Raw genomic sequence first — 23,533 nt, forward strand, 5'->3', positions numbered from 1 at the left:
TATTACATATTAGGGCTAAATTCATTCTAGAGAATTCTTGAATCAATTGGATCACAGGATTTAATCAATTCTTTCTCATCATTCGCTGGTGAAAGTCTTTTACAGCTTTTGTTTTCCAACAGAGAAGCAGTTTGCTCCTCTCCATCCCTCTGCAGTGAGGAGGTGTAGCTGGATGGCTCTCAGTCAGTGTGGGTAGGAGGGCACTGATGATGCTGGAGGGTTTTAATATCCGAGAACTCAAACCCTCTTCTTCATCATCTTCATCATCTTCACCATGTGAACTGGAGGAGAACGGCTCCACCAGCTTCTTCCCGTCCAGGCTCCTCCTCACCTCCTCCGCTGCCGGGGGACCCGAACACATTGTCGGTGTCAGGTGAACCAGCGGCTCCTCGCTCACTCACCACCGGCGGTTTTACGCGTTAACGTGAAACCGGAGAAAACCGGAGAAACGAACTTAAAATGACTCTGAGCTGTGGTCCGTCTCTCAGCGTGTGTTCGAGTCCCGAGGTTTTATTTCCTCGGTGGGTTTAATGTTCGTCACTTTCTGCTGAACCGAGCCGACACATGGACCCGCAGGAGCAGCCCATGTTACACGTGAGTTCATTTAACCCGAGAAACATCCACGTTTTTATTCATTTCACAGTTTGTCAAAGTTCGTACGTTAAAGAAACAACTTCTCGTCACGTGCCCACTTGTCCTCTCCTCCCATTGGCTACAACAATCTTTAAATTGAGGACGCAGCGTCTTACGCAAGTTTTACCTTTAAAAAATGGCGTCGCGGTGGTGATCCTGAATGCTAACAGTCTGGAGTGAAGGTAATCGATAAGCTTATTGATAAATGTTACCGACAACCCGAAAACCTTCGTCACTCATTGTCATAAAGACTTATTCAAATGTTGGGCGTGCTTGATGTGTATAGAATTAAATGTGTTTATATATAAACTCATTTCGAATTAGTTTTTTAGTTTTTAATGTTGTTGGCATCAATTGTAAATGTTGTTTTTAAAAAGTTTTTTAATTCTGAACTCTACTTGGCGACTGCTACATTTGAACCCACAGTCTCTGTGCTGCTTTTTAAATTTCTTACGTTTTAACTGTGATTTAAATCTGCGATCGTTTCACTTTTAACACCAAACTGCACCTTTAACGCTGTCAACTGCTTTTTAACTGTAACTTAGTGACATGACTGTTGCACCTCAAACTACAGACACTGCTCATTTAATTGACACGTATTGTCCGTTCATCTGTTTGTCTGATGTTGTAATCATGAGCCGAAGGCAATTATCCAACTGTGGTGGACGATAAAGCTTTATTCATTCATCAGTGTTGTAAATGTGATGGACAATCTGATCCGAGCCTTTATCAGTCTTTGAGATATATATATATATATATATATATATATATATATATGATCAGATGTCTTAAAGGAAAAATCACAATCTATAAATTAGCTGTCACAAACACAGTGTTGTGGAAGGATCAATATTGATGAAAACCCATATTGTGCTTGAGTTAAGTCTTTGAGTAAATGTACTCAGTTACTGTTCATTGTTGTTGTCTATGAAATAATCTGTTCTGTCCTTTGGTAAAATATGACACGATGGATCATGCCGTGTCTTTGTCGTGCAGAAAAACACATTCGTTCAACTTGTATACTACAAGTTCTTAATTGTTCCTCCAGACCCTCAGAGCTCAAACTGTTCTACATGACCAGCTCATCTTTCGCTCTCTCTCTTTTCTCTTTGTACATGCATGATTAACGTGTCCCGGGGGAGCGAGACGGAATAAAGCTCACATTTGAAATGCATTTCTGTTTTTCCCGTTGCTACTAGCAACGCGCGCTGTATGAGCACTCGAGCTGAGTACATCACTTTTCCAGCCCCTCTTTGTATCAGCTTGCATATTGAAGACCACCCACATAATTACCAACATTTTATGACACCTGTCATAATATAGCACTTCAAATAAAACACTGAAAGCTATACTTGACTAACTGAAGTCACAGTGAGGCTCTAGTTCTATGTTGAAAGGACAACTTATTAAAGCAGTATTCCCACATGCCTTCATGTACTTTACAACATTTTTGGCGGCTGTAAAAATCTGCAGTCCTCTTTCCCAAAGTGCATTTAAAAGTTGAAAATGGTATTAGCTTTCAGCAGTCTTGAGTTAAACAAAACCACTGCTCATCTACCATAGTTTTTAGACTGAAATTCCCTGTTTATGTTACTGCGTCTTCACTGCTGCTCGAGAAAAGAGGCTGAAACAGTCAATTCGTAAAATAAACCAGGTCCAAAACCAATTATTATCTTGAATCTGCAGTTTAATTGTTTTGACCACACAATGTCATGAAATCTTAAAAAAAAACTGAAGACTGAAGAATATTCAATTTGCAGTTATATAAAACAGAGACAACTAGAATTGACTTAACTATTAATACAAAAAAAAGTCAAAAAGAAAATTCATGGTTGCCATTTACTTTTCTGTTGATAGACTGATCGATTAATTGAGCGATTGTTGCAGCTCTCAATGGGTACGGATAGTTTTCATGCAAACTCAGCGACTGCTCCATTTCTTACCCTTAAAATTTAATTATCTTTAGATTTTGGACTGTCGTTTTACAGTGACAGTATTATGACAGAATGATTAAATTGATAATGAAAGTAATCATTAATCCTTTTCCTCACTGGAAGATAAAATTATGACTTTGCCGTCTCATCCTGCTAAAGCTTAACATAGCATAATTTCTGCTGAGCTTCAATAGTTCAATACTTCAATACCAGTGTGAATCAATGCATATGAACATGGACATATTGTGTTTTAAGACATGCTTGTAAAGGCTTCTTTAACAGTCTCGCTATTTATCTCTTTATTTTGTTCTCTGAAGTCTCAAGGCAAAGGAGCTCGAAGGAAAGGTCGATTCAAAGGTTCGGATGGCAGCACCTCCTCTGACACCACCACCAACAGCCTTGTTCGCCAGGTAAGAACGACTCTTCACTTAAACTTAAGGGCTTAACTTAAGTGGCTTCGAGGTTAATTGCGATCTCTCCGGTTCAAATTCACTGAGGTTCTGTGAAACGTCCCTTCACATCTCTTAGTCATTCTCACTTTCATCTGTCTGGTAAATTATAGAATTCAGTATTTTGCAAAGATACATGGTGCCGTACACTAGGGTATGCACACTGCCTATAGGGACAGAGCTCTGTTTGTACAAGGAGGATGTATCTGATCAAAGTGGGAACTGTACAAGAATACCACAGGGGGTAATTCAATTGCATGGCTACAGTTCCGTCATGTAGGAATTTAATGTGTGTCCACTGACAGTGAATGCAAACTGGCAGAAAAGCCCACCGTCAGTAATCATCATCCATCAGGGATGAGATGTGCATTGCAGCGAAAACTCTGTGTAAACACGGCTGGGTACAGTATGTTAAGTGGAGGCCTGTCCCCTGAGCTGCACCCTGCGACACAGTGGTCTGTTATAAAGCAGACGCTGCGAGACACAAACACACACACTCAGCACGTCTGGTCTTTGTTGTTGAGCAGACCTGCGAGGGGACAGGATGGGCTTGGGTTAAGGATGCGAGCCTCTGCCTAAATGTTTCTCCCTTTTTTGGAGGAGACACGCATCTCCTCGTCTTTGGCACGGCGGCGGTCGGCAGAGAAATGTGAAGCTGGAGGAGATCGGAGCCTCCTGGCTGGCTGCCGGCTTCCTCTCCAGGTCACTGAGAACTTCTGAATGAGCTGCGATCGTCAGTGTTACAGCTCAGTGAGAAATTGCCTGATTCTTACCGCCACCCTTGAGAGTTCGTGCCCCTTCCCACAGCCCTCTTCCCAAATGAGGAGTTCCCCCTTCAAGTCTGAGTCATGGCAGATAAATTCAATTAGTCGCAGAGTGAGCGTCAATCTTCGACGTAATGCCACATCCTGAGGAAAGGAGAGGTAGTTTAAGCAGGAGGCGGTGGCGGGATGTGGGGACGGTGGAGGAGTGATGTGTTTCAGGGTCAGCGAGACCCTCACATGCTGAGCAGGAGTGTCTTCTTTTAGATATTTGCCACAAGAGGGCCCCAGAAATAGCCAACCTTCCAGTAAGCGCTCCTCTGTTTGCATGATAATGTAAATACTCTTTTTCAAGGGTGTTATCATAACAGCACTTTGAACGTGACCTTATTTTCTCCTTCCTTGTGCTCGATCATCGTGCCGGGGATTATTTGCAGTGTTCACAGAGGAATGAGAGTTCAGAATATAAACCGCTAAGCTAACACTGTGCCGGGAAACTATGCAGCCAACGTCTCTGCATGTGTGTGGTTATCTCACAGACAATTCATCAATCTGTCATTTGCTTTGCCGATTTAATCTTTGATTTATAATTTCTCTCATCGCCATCAACATTCATGGATTCTCCCAGAGAACGACTACACAGCTGGATTTAAGAGGTGGAATTTTTCTGTGGCTCTACCTCCTGTCTGACATGTTTTCACAGTTTTTCCTGTAGGCGTCTGAAACATGTCTCGGGCTGGGACGAGGGTCGCTGCGTGATCTATCCACGGCAGCTACAAGGGTCATAAACACGACTTTCCAGTAACTGCGTATAAACAGCTCCTGAAAAACAGAATTACTCATGTTCCAGCAGAAAGAGGGAGCAGAGGGCAGACAGTGAGTAGGTTGAGGGAGAAAGGATGAGAGACGTTCCCTGTGGCCGAGGCCTCATGCCCAGGGGGCCTGTGGAGGAGGCTGGGAAGGGTGGAGGTCCAGGCCAGACCGGACCACTCAGCCGTGGGAGTAGTGAGGTCAGTTTAGCTGGAACTGAGCTCTTCATTGAGAAGGAAGGAGGGCAGAACTGTCAGAGATTTGTTAGGAACATCAGGTGGATGGTTTATTTTTAGTCATCTGGAGGTGGTCTGGTTCTGCAGCTTTGGGGAAGATGGCAGCTCATTGTGCACTTTGTGTTTGTCTGTTAGTGAACATGTGGAGCGGTTACAAATACTAATGATTCGTGCAAACCGATAACAAGTAGGAATTGTTTGCTTGAACTTTCTCTTCCCATGAGCTAGAAAAACAGACGTTTAAGCATGAACATGATACGGTCAATATGTGCGTTTGTTTGCCAAGTGGATAGTTTGGGAATATTTCAATATTAACAAGAAAAATCCCATATGACATTCAAGTAAGGATCGACGCCACTCTTGTGTTTCTACTATAGACTGCATATAAAGATGGACGTCATGACATCCACAAAATTAAGCCTAAACACCTTGATTACCCTCTGGTGGTTGGCTGAATAGCTCATAAGCCCCCACTTCCTCCATGTTAGTGGATGGGACCCAAATAAAAAGTAATGTTATGAATATTATTTTTCTCAAAGATGGTCATGGTATTTTAGGTAGTTCTTATCACAAGACTAGAAGCCATTTCCCTTTTTCTCCTTTTTTTCTGCACAGCAAATTAGCTGCTCGATGTAGCTTCATATTAAGTATGTGGATTTAGACTTATATCAATCTTCTCATCTGACTTAAACGAAAGCAAAAGAATCTGCAGCCATCTGTGTTTTTCGGTGGGACCCCACATAGAGCCTGGCGTGCTTTTATTTTCTGCTCACATTGTAAACTCAGAACTGCCCATAGGTGTAAATGTCACTATGCAGACTGGCACTGTGTTTAGAGAGTCTGCTTCTGCCTCTAATGCATCCTGGGAAACAATCCAGTCCCCAATGACCCTGAATAATAACAAACTTTCTTTATATAGCGCTTCTATAAAAACAGGGTTAACAAAGTGGTTTATAGAGAGTGAGAAACAAAGCTCAGAAAAAAAAAGAGTGGAGGGATTGTTTAAAAGAGAGTAAACGTTTGATCAAAATAGTGAATAAGAAATTAAAAAAAGATTCCAAAATGTGGGATCTGAAGACGAACGTCAGATCACCTCATTTTTTGACAGTGAGGCTTGAATACAGATGGTGTCAGTTTTCCCTCTGGCTGAAAAATGGAGTTAGACACCAGGCGTGGATGATCACATGTGAAGAGAACTCAAAGGATATATAGTGAGCAATATTGTATGGTTCAATTATTGTTAAGAAATCACATGACATCAAACAAAATGTTTGAATTCTTGCGTGACACACTCCTGTACACGTAGACCTAATAATAGTACTTTTTTGAAGATGTCCAGAGATGCAGCATGGACCAGTTTTTGAAGGGCTGTTGAGAATTCTTTTCATCAGTGATTGTATGTATTTCGCAGCAGCAGGACAGTGTATATTTTATTTGTGTAGCGCTTCATTAACAATGCTCCAAGAAACTTTAAGAAGGTTTAAAAACAACAAAAGAAAGCAGATAAAAGCATGTAACTATGAATTTAAAATAGGCATCATAGTCACACATCGACATATATGTGCAACATAGTGGCTCACTGATGTGTTTTTCATAGTTTTCAGAAGATGGTGGAGCTAGAAAGATAAGATACATCAGGTTTATTTGCAGATATCAATTTCAGCATCTATGTTTGCTGATATGTGATGATAAGGAAACTTTTACAGAATAAACAAAGTCAAAAAGATCTGCATTTATGTTTACATTTCACTGAAAACAATTAATTATCATTTTCTTAATCAAGTTCTACATATTTGGTTGTATTTGTTTTCTTTTTATTTATAGTTATTTCTAGTTTATGGTAAATATGTAAAATATCAAGCCTCAGTTACATTTCTCGGTCTATGTATCCGTATCAGAAATGTATTTTACTCCCTAATAAAAATAAATATTCATATTTCGGCTCTAGAACCAATACAATTTTGGTTTTGGCCTTTTCATTGAAAACATTGATATTAGTAAAGTAAAAACAGAAGTAATCACAGGCCTCAGTCTTTAAAACCATGGCAGCTGCATGTTCCCTGACTTTACATTTGTACGTCTCTTTTATTTTGAAGTAACTCAATAGATTCAGTGAGAAAGCAGCTGCAAAAATATCTGAGGGGCACAGGGGAGAATAACCTGAGCTGACTTGTGCTCTACTGTAACAATAAAGACCTGAACTACACTAAATCGAACTGAGCTTTGTGTAACTGGGAGCATTATGTCATAATTAACCTCCTGCTGCTCACCACGCTTATGTAAATGGATGTACCAGGCTTCCCACTTCAGCCGCCTCCTCCTGCTTCTTTCACCTCAGTCTATAGAACCGTGTCTGTTGACGTCTCCTGCTGCAGAATAACTGCAGCCAGAGCCTCGGTGTCTGCTCTGTCTGTACATTCAGTCCGGAGCAAAGGGATTTGGTGATGAAAGGCCGTCTGACAGGGTGCGGTGGGGCCAGGAAAACCCTTCACTGCCTCCCAGTGTACTTTTTCTCGACTAAATGTAGAGAAGACGGAGGTTAAGACTTCATAACTGACTCTGGTAACTATCAGATCTGGCAGAATTATGATGCAGCATTTACCAGTCACATACAGGACTATACTGTCGCTGGTACGTTTGCCAGTGGAGACCTTGGAGAGGTGGAGTGTAACGTTAACCCTGCGGACCTTTGTCTGAACTTTGAGCAACATGTGTCACAGTTTTCCAACAGTGCATATTTCCACAGAACCATATGTAGTTTCTGGCAGAAAACCACAGTAATGATTGCTGCGGTTAAATACTGTACTTATATAAAAATATGGACTCAAGCAGCAGCAGATGTAAAACTCTGCTGCTTCTTGGTCAGCCTTCTCAATGGCAAAGGACTGCCACCTAGTGGCAAAATGCATGATGTTTATTTGTCACAGCGTTTATACAAAACAGACGACCAAACCAGAACTTTTGCAGGGGAGCTCCAGAATAACAAGAGTTTTGAAATAAGTGATAATCAAAGTAGAAGCAATAAAGACAGACATTTCAAGTTAGCACATTTAAAAACAACCGTCGATGACCAGTGTTCTCTCAGGATCAAAAATCAGTCTTTAAACTTAACAGAAATAATACTGTGACATTTATTTTGATAATTGCTGATGTTAACTGAAAAGTAAAATATTATCTTTATATACTATTTTCCATATCTTCCAGCCCTAACTTGTGAGACATAATGGATCCAATATACAGTATATGTAATATGTGGACATGGGAGGCTGAATCGATGGAAGGGTTTTTCTCAGAGTGCTAGAACAAAAATCAGGCTGCAATAGTTTTATTTAGTTTTCTTATCTTTTGTGATCATGATGAAGAATGTGCGACCTGCAGCTATTAACATTTAAAGCCACACTGACGGGATTTAAATGACATGCAAATTAAAAAAGAGAACATTTACTGTACTGGTGGTAAACTGAAGGTTTTTGTAAAAGAAGAAGAATTAGCTTTGCATTAACAGTGGCCTGAATTCAACTTTCTCCTCCTCCACCCTCGCACCACCCTGCAGAGCAGAGGCATAATTAATTTGGCACTGTGTCGATGCACTACCCCCCCTAGTGGACAAGGTCATCGCTTTCCTTCTGCTATTACAGGGGATGAATTCTTTCGTTTTAATGTCGTAAAGATGCTATACAACACATCACGTTGGTGTTTGAGGATTGATGCAGCATGTTAACATTGTTCTTGTCCTTTTCCAAACCACTGATGTGAAGAAAAGATGACATTTATTGACCATCACTCATAATTTATGTGGCGACTTGAGTTTGTAACACATGCATGACGTGAAATTAATGAGAGAGAGGCTGCTGGAGGTTTTATGTAGTTACGTCACTTCTGATCATTAACCATTAAAAATCCTTGATAACTCAAATGTTCAAGGTGACATAATGAAAGTCATTGTTTGTATTTCAATCATAAGATGGATTCATGTAATTATCTTTCTCTAATGCCTTAAAACATCTGCTGCATCTTTGATTAAATGAGATCTTCTGGGTAAATATGGAGACAGAGGGGAAGGATTATCTTCCTCCATGTTATTTGCATGGTCACAGTAGGTTTCTATCTACCAGTGTGTACATGCTCATACAAATGAAAACAAGAAGCAATCTCGTTTTTATGCCTCAGTGGCTGGAAGCATTGTGTTTCCGGGTGTCCGTCTATCCTATTCTTGTGAAGGTAATGTCTCAGGAATGTCTGGTGGTCAAAGGTCAAAGGTCAAGGTCACAGTGACAGGGATATCTCTAAAATGCCATCAAGGATTCCTTTCACATTTGGTACAAACATTAACTTGGAATCAAGGATTAAATTACTTTTGCCTTTAGGGAATTTCCAGTTGTCACTTGAACTCATTGATTTAACTGATCAATGGTGTGACCTCGTGAATAAAAAGTACACTGACTTAAACTGCACTAGTTGGCCGAGGCATACAAGCTCAGGGGCTGTAATTCTAGTTTGAATAAACAATCTGAAATGTAGCTTGGAAGGTGGAGGAAATCTAATGAACCTGAATTAAACAGGCAGTGTTTTAGTTCCTCTGCAGCGTTATTCATGGCATCAGCAGCAGCGGAGTGATGATTACTCCTCAAAGAGCTGCAGGCTCTGACAGATCACCTGATAGATAGGATTCCTCTGTCACTGTGAGGTGCACGGCTCTCTGTTCTTAATGACGTCCCTCCATCACAACAGACACGTGTCAGCCTGAGAAATATTGGCACTAAACTAAGAAGCTTCAACCCTGATGAATGACTATGTCAGGTTTATGTTGAGCTGAGTGTCCGTCAGACCCGAGCAGGAGATCTATAGATACTGATGCTAGTATGAGCACAAAGCTTTACACCAGGATACACACCCTCTGCACAGGGTCACTTGTGCTTCTACCCGAACAACAATATGATCTATGAACTCGATACTGCAGCACGGTGTGAGGATGGGAAAATGAAGAGATCCTACATCATACTAATTAATGGTGTTCTGTGGGTATGCAAACAAAACTAGATGAGATAAACACACACACATGCATTTTGTGTAACACTGATCACTGACACTCTGCTGGCATTAACATCAGGGGCAACTTGATGTTCAGTGTGGCACATGGAATGAGGAGCCAGGGATCAAACCACCATCTTCTGGTTAGTGGACGACCCGCTCCACCACCTGAACAGTCTTAATATTACATCATCGTTTGAAAAATATCTTGAATTGTTTAATTCATTGCTATTTAAAGTCATAGTATTTTTTATTATCTTTCCTTGTTTCCAGGTGAAACACAGTGATGGTCATGTTGTGTGTATGAATATTATCCCTGCGACTCTCCACCACATGTGTATCTGTCATTGAACACTGGCACGTGGATTTGCATTTATGTGTGTATTTGTGTGTGTGTTTCTGGCTGACGCAGCAGTTACGACCCATCAGTGCCGCTGTGTGTCAGTCTGGATTCAATCACCTGAGCGCAGTGGGGAAGAGTGAGAGCTGTGTGATGGGAAGGAAGAGGGAAGCAATCAAGCACGGCTCTGCGTTCACACACAGCGCTTTGGTATGACTGGAGACAGCGAGCGGCTTCCCTCTGCGCACCACACACACACACACACACTCTTTCTGTGTCTGTGTGTGACATGAACGCACAGTGCAGTCTCTTCAGCAACCAGTCGCTGTCTCAGCCTCTGTCCGAACCCCTCGCACAGAGAGAAAGTATGAAGGTTAATTCAATGCAAATGACGAGTGGAACACAGACAGAATCTAAAGAAAAGAAAAGAAGCAGTAAAATCCAAGAGGAAAAAAGGGGGGAGGGAGGGGAGGCAGGAAGACGGCCAGAGTGTGTATATAAATTCTAAAGCAGACTGAACCTTGGATAAGACGAGAGGGAAGAGGTGGGAAGTACGGAGGCAACGCCCTCCATTAGGAAGCGAGGGACAGCGGTCAGTAAAGGACACTCGCAGCTCCACCTCCTCCCCGTGCTGACAAGGAACTTGTGTGTGTGATGATGAGTGTGTCTAAATCCACCAGCAGCTGAACCAGCGTGCCAGCGTGCCAGCCTGCAACTGTATGTCTCTGCCAAGGCATAGCAGCACTGCAGAGGATTTGGCAGCCCAGAGGATCAGCTGGAGCGCTTACAGATTTTGGGGTTTGGGTGAACGGCCGGTGGAGACGTGCACCTTGCCATCAGCTTGTGGAGATGGGCAGAAGATGATGAGGAGGAGGAAGCGGTGTCAGAATCCGACTTTGTGAATCCTGAGAGTTTCTGAGTCCGGGGGGCTGGTTGGGGGGGGGGGGGGAAACGCCAGTCCTCTGCTCCCTCGTCCACCAACGTTCCCCTGCGTCCTCTTCCTCACCCTTTGCGTCTTCTGGTGGCCCGCAAACGCCCCATGGGCCAAGTGCGCCGACATGGACCGAGGCTGAGCAGATGCTGCTGCCTGACAGGGAGTCTGTGAGACGGCCGTCCGCTCCTCCCCGCCCGGGTCCCCTTCATGCCGTGCTGTGGGCTGGGCCATCGCCGGAGAGCACAGCTTCCATATGTGAGTTTGCTGATTTATAACAGGGGCCAGATGACAGAGAGTGTGTGTGTGAGAGAGATTAGGAGAAGCTGATGGAGCCAACAGTCGCCAGCATGTGTAGGCTAATGTGCTTAATGTGCTTCATGAGGATTGTTTCATCACGTTGCACTGCATGAATAATTCACAGATGATTTATGCAGGTGGCTGCACAACTTTGCTGAAAATACTAATTTTTGCATCAAAGATATGAGGCTCAACGGTCAGTGGACACACGCCAGCTTCCTCCCTCAGTGATATTCACTGTTCGCTGCTTCATCTCTTCACGGAAAACCCGTCCGGGATGTTTTTCTGCAGAGCTCCTTTCTCGCCATGCACGCAGACATGATGAATCTTTTATTTCATATTTATTCCAGGGTTTGGACACAGAGCTGTGTGTTGGGATGTTTTCGAGTTGTCGCACGCTCTGTTGACAGCTTGACTTTATTGGGCTTTGCTGGTTTTATTTCACGTCTCCTGTTTGTGCTATAGCGTCTGTCAGGAGCTGTGTATTATTCGGATGAGTCCACTGTGGCTGCTCGGCTTAGTGAAATGCAGGGAGAGGAAAACGTGTTGTTGTTTATCTGCTAACAGGTTTGACTTCAGAGGTTGGAAATTTGATGATGTGTGCATTTTTCTTCTCATATTGTCCTTTACATCTCCCCTCTGTCGTTCAGCTGTGAAATGTGAAATGCTCAATTGAAAACAGATTTTCTGCTTCCTAGACTCTCGCTTTCACGGTTCTCCAGCAGAGCAGTGCCAAATATCACTGCTGTTTTTCCCCCTCGTCCACACAGTCACCCTGTACTGCAGATAAATATGTTCCTCTCTAGTAACGTTTTGCCACTAGATGGCCACGCAACACTTTCACACACACAAGCAAACACACTCGCACATAAATACATAAACACACTGTTTCCCTGCAGAGAGAAAATGTTGTTACTTCCTCAAGGTTCAGTGATAAAGTGTTTAAAGTGTTTTTTTTTATTTCAGTCTGAATCTCAGTTATGAAGTCGTCCTAGACTCAAGCTCATTGGTCATTTGGACAAAATGTTGTTCTCTAAGTCTAAGGTCCTGTAACGTCCGTCCTGAGAGATCTGATTATAAGTACGCCTGGTCACACCTGACATTAAAATGCAAATTAACACTTTAGTTATTTATGTAAGTTAAGATCAAATTATGTTGTTTTGATCCAGTCTGAGTTCGGATGTGTCCGATGTCACTGTTTGTGTGTCGACATGAGAGAAAGAGGAGTCAGGAGGCACTGAATGAATCTCATGCTGCTGCATTGAAGAAAGATTCCAGCGATTTTAGAAACGTATCAGTCAGTGTTGACAGAAACAAATCATCGTATGGGCACAGATAAGAGTGAAGATAGGTTCAGTTCATAGTGAAACGTGGGTCAGAGGACGTCAGCCGAGCAGGAGGTGCTCCATATGTGGCCCAGGATGCATTTGTGTTCACGCTGCCAAAAGAATGTGGACACATGTGGACCAGACCACCTCCCGATGTGGTCTGAAGTGATCAGATCACTATCCGGTCTGAGTGCGTTCACACCTGTACTCAGAGCTGTCCACTTATGAACGCATCTCAAAAACCACATGTTGATACCAGGTGTGTACAGGACCTGAGATTAACTGAAGTATGTGTTACGACAGAGAAATGTTTGTCTGTGTAATATGATTTTTGATATAATTTCCTGTCTAAACTCGACCAAGAGAAAAACTAACCGACGTTGACCCCAATCTGACAGGCATTCTGGTTTTTGCATCCGAACCCTGCTCCATTAAACAACTGGTGTGAAGTATGTGATGGTGATATAACAGCGTGCTCCACATTCAGCCAAAAGGAGGTTGCTCCTCTCTGGAAAACCCTCTGAAATGGGACCAAGACTTGTGGAGCCCATCATGACGTATTCCGTCTGGAAATGTGGACGCTGAAGCATCCAGCTTCAGAACTGGGTCAAAAACGTAATTCCAGATACAGTGGAGAAGGAAAATGAATAGTAGACTACTGTAGTTTGATTACGCAATCTGGTTTTGTGTGACACGCACTCAGTAGGCTGGATCAACATCGACTGCACAACTGAGTAAGCTTTAATTTAACTGATGAGTGGATTAGTGCAGAAGCAGCTGTTGATACTCCAGACAGGACCATGTGTAAGGTGTTTGCACAAAAACAAACCATTCATTTCAATGGAGTTGTGTTTAATTACCGTGCAACAAACTCGGCTTGTTGATATTAAAATAATGAGTTCGCTCACAAACAGCTTTTGGCAGAGGACGGTCCGGTATCTGTAGCCAGCGCTGACCTTGAGAGGACCCCGGCTGCCGTGACACGCCACTCTCTCTGTGACACTCCTCTCACATGTTTCCAATATGGAGCACCAAACCGCCGTTTTACGTCTGAAATGGGGCGGAACACAATTCCGCTCAGGATGGAATGTGGAGCACGGAGACCCAGCCGGATGGGACTCTGTCTGACAGACTGAGTAGCCAGTCCCAGACAATCCTCACGGAAACTCGGCTAATTGAAGACAGCAGGCCCGACTCTGTTCCCCCCGCTTTGTTTTCTAGGCTTTCCTGCTCGCTATGGCGGAGGAGCAGCAGCAGCCAGGACTCAGATCAAAGGGAGATCAGAGAAGTCTGTCAAGTAAAACATCAGAAAAACTCAGAAGTTGATTTTTTTTTTCATTCTAATTTAAGCTTTTGGGGGAATATTGCTCATAGTGCCGTACTATACACCTTCTATAATCATACATTTTTTGCAGATGGCTTTTAAATATGTAGTTTAACATTTTTAAATATTAGCTCCACACAGCTCGAATAATTTTTGATCTTAATTAAAAAAACAGACAAGGTATGTTTTAAGCATTAGATCAAAGTTTGTATATAAAGATGGACGACATGACGACTCCCCAAAAGTGAAGCCGAGCAGTCTCAATGCCCCCTGGTGTCTGGCTGCAGTATAGCTCATAAACCTCATCTCCTGCAAGTACAACTGCAATAAATGTTTAAGGTAGTTCTTTGTTCAATCGGTTGTGCATGTTTATATAGTCAGTAGGTCATAAATGACAAATTAAAACGTTGCATGTCTTGATGATTTTACCAGATAAATCGTTAATGGATGAGTTCTAACAGTTCCTTCTGAGGGGAACTCAAATGTCTGTGTTAAATTTCATGGCGATCCAACTGTAAGGACTTTTCAGTCGACCACAAACTAACACCAGCAGAACTCGTCTTTTCGGCACCATGAACATCTGTGATATTTCGTGCGGTGCTTAAATAACCACACAAAGAATGAGAAATGTGCAAATATTGTTGAGCTAATCTCCCATGACAGTAGAAGTTTGACCTGGAATTCCCAGTTTTCCAGGCGTTGGGATGAACGCCCGGGGAGCAGTGTTGGGCCAGCGCGGAGCAGACTGGAGCAGGGTTTCCTTGGCAGTAGTCGTGCGTTCTTTCACATTTTCAGAGAATATGGAAATGTCCGGAAACTAAGCAGCTAATTGGTCACAGAGGCCCTGAGGAATGTCTCGGATCTAGGTGGACTTTCACTGGTTTTACATAATCTATCACCTCACTCAGGGACTGGAAAGTGTGATATGCATCTGTGGAGGCCTGTGTCGAGTGCAGCTCCGCTCCAGCCTGGAAACACTGATGTCAGTGACCGTGGTTCAGGTCATGCAGCAGTCTTGAGTTTTAAAACTCTCACTGGTCTGGAAATGGTGAAGTCATGGGGAGTAAGATGCAGCTTGCTCCCTATAAAATACACAGTGTTATGTGGAGGGTGATGGACGAGAGTAATTCATTATGTAATGTCTCATTGAGATAAATCACTATGTTACAGTGGATTCGTTTTCTGCTTGTTCAGATATTTGAAAATGCTCTTTTGGTTACAATGAATACCACAGAATCCTCTCTCCTCTTTTATTTGTATTTATACTATCAACCATTTAATAGGGGAAAAATGCAAAGTAAGAAAATAAGTAGTACTTAATGTAACTTGTTTGCTCTCAGTGTATTTCAGATTTATCTTTTTTAACTGGTTTCTACCACAGACTGCATGTAAAGATGACTGCACCCTCCAAAAGTGAAACCAAACAAATCTGTATGGTGTTTATTGTTAAAGAACCTCAAGGACCTTCTGCAGTGGAAGTCTGTAGGGATCTAGGTGGCCTCGATCTGGGGGAAGGAATGGGTGTGGGTAGGAATCTTTTTTATCTCAGTAATGTTTTTCATATTATTTGTATTTTTATATGTTTTGCAAATGTGAAGTTGCTTTTTATTTAAAAAAAAAAAAAGTTCAGTTTAGGTCAGATTGATAACCCCTCATGTTTGCTTAAACTTATCCTCTTCCTCATCTTTATTTTTCACTGACTCTTATTTACCTTGTGGCGACTGCATTGGTGTCACATCCTTCAAGGTGTGAAACCTGCAGAAAAAGATACGAGTCATGCTTCAGGGAGGTGAAGTAGCAGTGTGCTCTCACGTCCATTAAACTGGCACCTCAGACATCCAGTGCATCCAGGCCAAACCGAGCATCACTTAAAACAGGAGCAGATGTTCTTTAAGGCCAATTAACAGCAGAGAGATGCAGACAACCTTGTGCACCGGGGGGGGAGGGGGCGGCCGGCCCACATGGATACTAGAGACAATTAATTAGAGCAACAGACGTTAAAAATGGATCAGGAGCTGTTTAAAGTCTGCCTGTAAAACAACGAACTCTCGGACGCCCACTTAGACAACTATAGACAGCAGCTAAAATTAAAAGTGTGACTCAGAGACTAAATTTAGAGCAGAAGCTTTTAATCAATAAAGAAAATCAGCAACTCCTGTAATGATTGATGAACTTTCTCGTGTGTGTGTTTCTGTTTTTCAAATATAACATTAGGTGGGATTTAAAGTTTTAGTCAGACAAGACAACAAAGACATAACTATGACCTAATAAAATTATTTACTGGTTAGACAGAGCTATTAATCAATAATAAAAATAATAATTAGTTACACACTAAAAATAGTCATTTTAACATTTATGTTTTAGGAAATTTGCTGCTATTGTAAATATTAGATTGATTTGAAGTAATAAAAACTACTTGTATCACTTTTAGTTAAGGCAAAAAAAATTTCTAAGATCAAGAACAATCTCTGCATATTTTATTTTATTCCAGTTTAAATAACTGATTGTTCCGTACAGTGCAAGTCTGTAGTTTCTGCTACTGCAGATCAAGACATCTGCAGCTGCTCCGTGGCTCAATTCCACTTAAGTGCAGCCACTCAAATCAGCAAGAATAGCTTCCAAACTCGTCCCCTGATCTTTTAAGAGTAATCCGGATCGACTTGTGCAAACAGACGCCGAGAAGTGAGGAGCCGAGGGGAGAGGAGCTGTCGGCGACGCCGGAGAACGGGAGATGAGACAAAATAAAGTTTGGTGCGTGAGAAGGTCAACATAACATTTAGAGGATAAACTGAGGGAGTAGATTTAATGAAGAACAAGAGAGGGAGAGAGAGAGTGAGAGAGAGAGGAAGGGAGCATCCTCTCATTGTCAGGGAGTTCGTCTCTTAGCAGAGGTGCCATGACGACAGCTAAGGAGACAGACCCCAGGGAGAGGGAGGGAAGAGTGTAAAGGGGATGAAAGTGAGGATATATAGGTGGAGAGGAAGTGAGACAGAAAGGAGGATGAAGAGAAGGTGAAGTAGTTTTTTGGTTTCTGGAGGTGTGGGTTTACAGTTGTGTCCTCTCCTCCAGAGACTCGGCACGTTCATCCTAATGCTTCTATAAGCTCACCCTCGGGAGCTGTCCACAAAGATCTGCTCCGCGATTGGGCGCGTGCAGCTGCTCAGCAGGGCGGGGTTAAACCTGCTGGGATGTTTCATATTCATACCCAGCGTGAATACATAATCAGTCCATCAGGTCAGTGTGTGCCATCAGGAGGGGGAGGCTCGGAGTTTGCCGGATAACTCTTCTTTGATCCTGATGTTTTGGCGACGTGAAGGAGCCTGAAAGACCCTGACAACTCTCCCATCGCGTGCAGAGCAGTGGCCTGATCCTCCTGACAGATGCTGGATTCAGACAGAGCAGGCGGTTTGGGCTTGCAGGTTTGCAGGGCACACAATGACCCTATGGCTGAGCGTGTCGTGGCCCCGGTCTTCACCCCCTGATCCCGCTCAGACCTGCAACAGGCTGTGGGGCTGAGATCTGCTGAGGAGGGGGGCTCCTCTCGCCACATCAGGGGCCTGCGCTCGTTGCCATGATCAAACACACCAAGAACAAAAATGTCTCGTGGGTAAGTGAGGTGTGTTTTCTCCTGTCGCCTTGAGTTACTTCCTGCTGTGTGTGTGTTTTTTACTTTTCTCATCATAACTGGACCCTCGTGATGCCCTCTAATGTTTTTTTACATCAGTATTGATAAGACTTACTGATTTAAGAGATTATCTAGAGACTATTACAGTTTATTTTTTATAGGTTTTCGATGCTCCTGTGCACAGTGGTTATTCCAAAGAGAGGCTTAGAGATTTAGGTATTATATAACTACAAGCTACTACATGCCCACTTTATAAAATCTGGTTATCAGTTGGCCAACTCTGCCCCTGCTGCAAAAGCTGAACTGAATTTATAAAAGAAGGAAGGGTGCACAGTTAAAAATGCAGACTTTTATAATAGTAATAATAACAGCAGTATTTTTTCTTTCATGATGTTCTTGTTTTAATGTGTCTGAGTTTGATATCTGATTCTTTGCCAGTGCAGACGGATCAAGGGAGATTAGAGTGAGAGTGGCTTTACGAGGATGAAATCAGCTACTTGGGGGGGAAAGAGGGGGGGATTGGGGGGGTCGACCAGAGGATGTGATGGAGTTTATTCCAGAATCTACACTCTGTTTCTTTCTCTGGAGTTTGCGTGTTCTCCTTGTGTCTGCGTGGGGTTTTCTCCAGGTTCTCAGGCTTCCTCCCATACTCCAAAGATTTGCAAACCGGGGTTTTGGTTAATTGGAAACTCTTAATTGACTGTAGGTGTGAAAATGAATGGTTGATTGTGCTGGCGACCTGTCCAGGGTGCACCCCCGCCTTTTGCCCAATGGCAGCAGGGATTGGTTCCAGCTCTCAACCAGTACAGATGATCGAAGGACGATTCTGCTGCGACACGACCTCCAACCACTCGGCTCTTGTTCAGCAATTTAAGAAATGTCATGGTGGAGCTACTGTACATCAGGTGACGACCATGGTGTGATGAATCAGAGCGTCTGTATATACACGCACCATATGTCGTGCTCTCCTAAACAAGCTTTCATGTTTGACACTGATAACTCCCAGTATATCGTATGTGCACGTGTGCATAAATAGCGATGTACTTATGTGTTTTCCTCCGGAGGGAAACGCTGCTCCACTTTCCCTCAACTCACCCATATGGTGCATATGTCATGCTGCTGCTCTGTGCAGCCCAGCTCTCTGTCCTCACAGTGAACCTGCACACACGGAGCCGTGAAGTCCAAGTACCTTAAAGTACCTTAAAGTACCTCAGTGATTAAATGACACAGACTGGAATAAGCAGAGCAGCTCTTAACAGTTCAGACAGTGTTCATTGTCATATGTCCTCATTTCACCTTTTTTTTACTCTCTAAATCAGAGCCTCACTGATAACAAAGTCAGGGATTGAAGAATTTTTATATATATATTGGCCGATCTATATTTAAACGAAAAGTGATTCCCATGATGTCGTAATGGAACTCACATTACAATTAAATGTAATTGAGGCCTGTGATTTTATAGTTTAACCATAAAAAACATAAAGGTTGTTATAAATGAAAAGAAAACACAATTATGAAATATGAAGAACTTGAAAATAGTATAACATAACATTTTTCATCATAGAATATATCACATAAAAGTAAATGTTTTAAACATTTATTCTGTAAAGGAAGTTTTCATACAGGTGCATGTTTGCAAACATGAACCATTTAATTTCTCATTTTTAATTGTGTGCTTATAAGAAGACTGTTTAAACGTGGAATGGCAGCGGTGGGATGAGGATTAATGTGGATTAGGAATGGGGACTGACACAGACAGGTAATAACTTTTTGCAGTTTTGTGAGTGTTGGCTGTAGTGGTTGTGTTGTGTTACTCTTTGTCTGCACTGGTTCTTCGAGGTTGTTGCAGACAGATGATTTTACTTTATTAGATGCAAAAAGAGCAAAGGTTTATCACAGTAAAACCGTTGTAGGCCATTGAAATTTTAAAGGTAATCCGTCAATGATATGATGAGTCTGTGTGCAACGTTGACCTCAGGGTGAAGGCAGATAAAAGCTCATGTCCCAAATGGAGAGGGATTAATCCTTTTTTATTTTTATTATTTATTACAAGTGCAAGAGCCTATTCTGGCCTGATGGTGGTGCAAGAGGAAAGGTCAGGGGGTCATCGAAACCTGAAGGAGGCATTGTCATGTAATCTTAATGAATCAATATTAGAGAATGTACTATAGTGTCCTAGGTATCTACGGTTCCATATCCAATAAACCTAATGACTGTGTGGGTCACATTTATAATCACAGGGGTGGGCAGTGCCGTGCGGATTAGGACTCCAGATGTTGCTGTGACTGCCTAACTGTCTGTGTGGCTACGGGTGCACAGCTGCAGGAGGTCACATGTTTTACTACAGCGGAAGACAGCTCTGCCGCCGCCGCCCATCAACCGCAGCAGCTCAGCATCACATGCACTTTTTGGTAGCAGCTCCCAATAAGTGTATGAGTTTCAACGCGTGTGTACACGGTGTGAACGTGGTGTGTGTTCCATTCCGCCTTGTACGACATCATACAGTTGTTTGACAATGCAACAGATGTCACACGATCAAATTAAAGCTTAATGCCTGGACAGCTGAAGAAAAACACTAACCATGACACCGCGCAGCTTAAACACTCGACTGTGTGTGTGTGTGTGTGTGTGTCAGCTCCAGTTCACATCAGTTTGTGACCTGCCTGAGAGCGACTCTTCAGCCAGCTTCCCTCCACATGAGGCATGACACTTGCCGTTGAAGGAGCTCTTGAGGATGACCACATCTCATTTCCTCTCCACTAGTTATCGCCATGTCGGGGACACCGGTCGTGTCTGAGAGCAACTTGCCGGGCAGCGCAGCAGTCAGCATTATCATCCCTTTTTTTTAACTGAGCTGGAGAGGTTGGCATTTTTTTTTTTTTTTTTTTTCATGCCAGGCGTCAGCTGCTCACACCCCTGGGTCATGGTACTCTGAACAAAAACCAGGGGATTTGCATAATTCATTACAGTCACTGTGGAGCGGAGAGAGGCGGCACAGGTGTCCCAGGCATTCTGGGAGAACGAGCATGTCTAAGAAGCCAAAGGTAAAAATGAGCAACGCAAAATTTGTTCTTGTTTCTGTGTAAGTCGGCAGCTTACGTCTCTTTCCAAAGCTTGTGCTGTTAGTTGTAGCGATGACTCGTTTTGTGAAAGCCTCCTGTTACAGCTCAGGTTGCGGATTTGCTCTCTGTGTACTGCAGTTTTGTTTGTGATGAGTGTCACAGCCTTTACTGTACATCCCGTCTGCGAGGTCTGCTCACACGGGCCTATACCATCTGAATTGACCTTGTGTAAGTAGAGCTTAGTTTTTAATCATGGATTGTTGCAGGTCTGCATCATTTTAGTGGGGAGGCATGGGGCTTTTCTGGAGGTGAAAGGTAATCTGCAGGTTCATCTTTCTCTTTCCATGTGTAGATAACGGTCACAGGTCTGTTGAGTCTGTTCCTGCAGCTAAATCCTGTCTTTAGAAACTGTTTTCAGATCATTCAGAGCAGAGGGGTTTTATCTTTAACTCATTTTACACAATGTAGGGCAGTTTGTCTTTTTGACTTTTGATTGCTTTTATCCAGCTTTTAAACCTTTGGGCTCCTTTTTAAAAAAAATTAAAAAATAAAATAAAATATGTATTCCTCATTTTATTTCAACAGTTTTGAAGCATTAAATGTGCCCTGAGGAATCTTCTCTTCTACAAATATATGTTTACATTCAGCAAAACCCATTACGAGTCTCCAAGAAGCCTGACGAATGTGTTAATTCAATCTATCAGCACCAACTTACATCATCATAGATATCAGTCCCTCAAATATGTCAGATTTTTTTCTCTTCAAGTTCTGTCACTTACTTAGAAATTGGTGAAAATGTAGACTAAATATAGAATATATTACATATTAGGAAAATACTTTAAATAATTGACAATGGAAAATAATATTAGTTTAGTATTTTACATCCATACCCTGATTATGGACCAAGTAACAATGATAAATGTTTTTATTGTCCATGTGTACACATACATCCATGCTTGTGTGCATCAAATAAACAAAAGTGGAACCCACTTAGCGCCACCACAGGTCCAAAACTCCTCCTTTAATAGGTCTCATCACTCAGTACAAAGAACTGCTTCCTTATCTCAGATTTACCATGAAACCACTTGGTTTGCAATCACTGCAGTCAAGCATAGTATCGCATTAGTTCCTCTACATCTTCCAAGGTATAAAGAGCAGCTTTGACAGCTTCTGTCCACGTTTCATGTCGCTCGTTTCTGCTACTGTAAATCCTGGATTGGTTGAACGGCTGCAGCAGATCTAAATCTCCTTACTAAGGGAAGCAATCATTACAAAGTGAGTCATGGGATCAAGTGGACACAGGCGATTGCCCCTGTGGGTATAACTGTGTTCAGGGTAGAAACCCCCCCCCCCTCCTGTACAGACGTACAGTATGCAGAGGAGCATGTGACGACACAACAGATTATTGTCTCTCACAGAAACTGCACAAATCATTGACTGTGCTCAATATGAACCCCATCAATTATATCAGAGGAGCACACAAACCTGGCTTTGTTTATAAATGTACAGAAAAGGATCAGACTGTTTGTGTCGTTGGGTTTTTGATGAAAACACGTTTCGATTTGAATTTTACGATTTCTGAATTTTGAATTGACTGACGAACTTGTGTAATAGTTTTGTTGCTTGTGAACATGTTTGAGCATTTAGCTGTTTAAGGGTCAATTATTTCTCTCAGTAGAGTGAAAATGTGTTTTTCACCAGGTGGACATACGCATGTTTTCACTGGCTACAAGTAATTTGGGGTGAAGGTCAAGGTCATTGCAGTGACATAAACAGAGATGTGTGTTTGTCACCAGATATAAGCCCGTTCATTAAGCTAATTACAAATGTTTCTTTGTGAGAACCACATCATGTGAGTGAGTTTAAGATCATCTCATTATGTGTTGGTATCACCAGTGTGTCGATCGAGTGAAAGTGTCTTTTCGTACACGCTGCCTCAGTTTTCCTGACCCATGCATGACTTTGTTGTCACAACTGTCCCAATTCAATGGCAGAGGAGTGTATTTTTTTTTTTTCCTGTGGCTCGATGTGGGACGGCCGATGTTGATGTGCTCAGCGAGCGTGAAGTGACTCAGTTAGCACCACACTCTGCACTGCGGCCGCCAAACGTCGCATTCTGTTGTACATGTCAGCGCTTCAGGAGTCATCCCGTCTTTGCATGCACTCGCTGTCCAGCAACTCCGAGCTCATGATCTTCATTTCCTTGGGCATGCTCGACAAGCTTCCTTTGTCTCCACAGACCAAACACTTCTTGGGAAGGGTAAGACTTCTAACTTCAACTGGAAATTCACTGTCCTGATACCTCAGTTGACAGGCCGAGGCTTTGGATTGTAAACTTTACCAGTTACGCAGAGAAGTTTGAGCCTCATTTGTGCCATGTGTGCACAGCTTCAGTGCTATTCTCAGGTTTGGTTCACATGCAAGCGGGATGCCCCCCGGCGGAGTAGGGGAAACAGTAGTCCAACTCTCAAGGCAGCAGGAAAGAGCAGCTGGGGCTCACTCTCTCTCTCTCTCCATCTATTTTTCTTCATCTCACTTTTTTTCTTCTGTAGTCTCTCTGTGGCCCCCCCCCCCCCTCCCTTTATCTCCCTGTCTGTAATTAGAGATGGTCCCGGGGCTCAAGTGGCCTGCCGTGTGTTGTAGCTAGGTAACCTCAGTCAGATGCTGGCTGCCGGCCCTGGGGGGGTTTCGTTAGACGTGAATCACAGTCACATCAGGCCCAGTGTGGATTCTCCAGTCGTGGATATTATGCGACAGATGCAGAACAGT

At 42.8% G+C, this 23,533-nt stretch overlaps 1 protein-coding gene across 9 annotated transcripts in view; it reads left to right on the forward strand.

Moving 5' to 3' along the window:
• The first annotated feature begins 22 nt into the window (after positions 1 to 22).
• cacnb2a (calcium channel, voltage-dependent, beta 2a) overlaps positions 23 to 23,533 on the forward strand; it is a 56,787-nt gene continuing 33,276 nt past the window's right edge. For 2 of the 9 annotated variants that reach the window (XM_069512982.1, XM_069512986.1), the window contains exon 1: positions 22,875 to 23,024. In XM_069512982.1, coding sequence (XP_069369083.1) covers positions 22,890 to 23,024 — 135 coding nt within the window. In that variant the 5' untranslated portion in view covers positions 22,875 to 22,889. Of the gene's footprint in view, positions 595 to 756; positions 816 to 2,884; positions 2,978 to 10,788; positions 11,384 to 17,296; positions 17,694 to 20,590; positions 20,747 to 22,874; positions 23,025 to 23,533 lie in introns of those variants that run through there. The other 7 variants (XM_020087705.2, XM_020087708.2, XM_020087710.2 and 4 more) reach the window with 7 other exon arrangements.

The sequence above is a fragment of the Paralichthys olivaceus genome, chromosome 17 (genome assembly GCF_024713975.1).
Source record: "Paralichthys olivaceus isolate ysfri-2021 chromosome 17, ASM2471397v2, whole genome shotgun sequence".
Taxonomy (NCBI): domain Eukaryota; kingdom Metazoa; phylum Chordata; class Actinopteri; order Pleuronectiformes; family Paralichthyidae; genus Paralichthys; species Paralichthys olivaceus.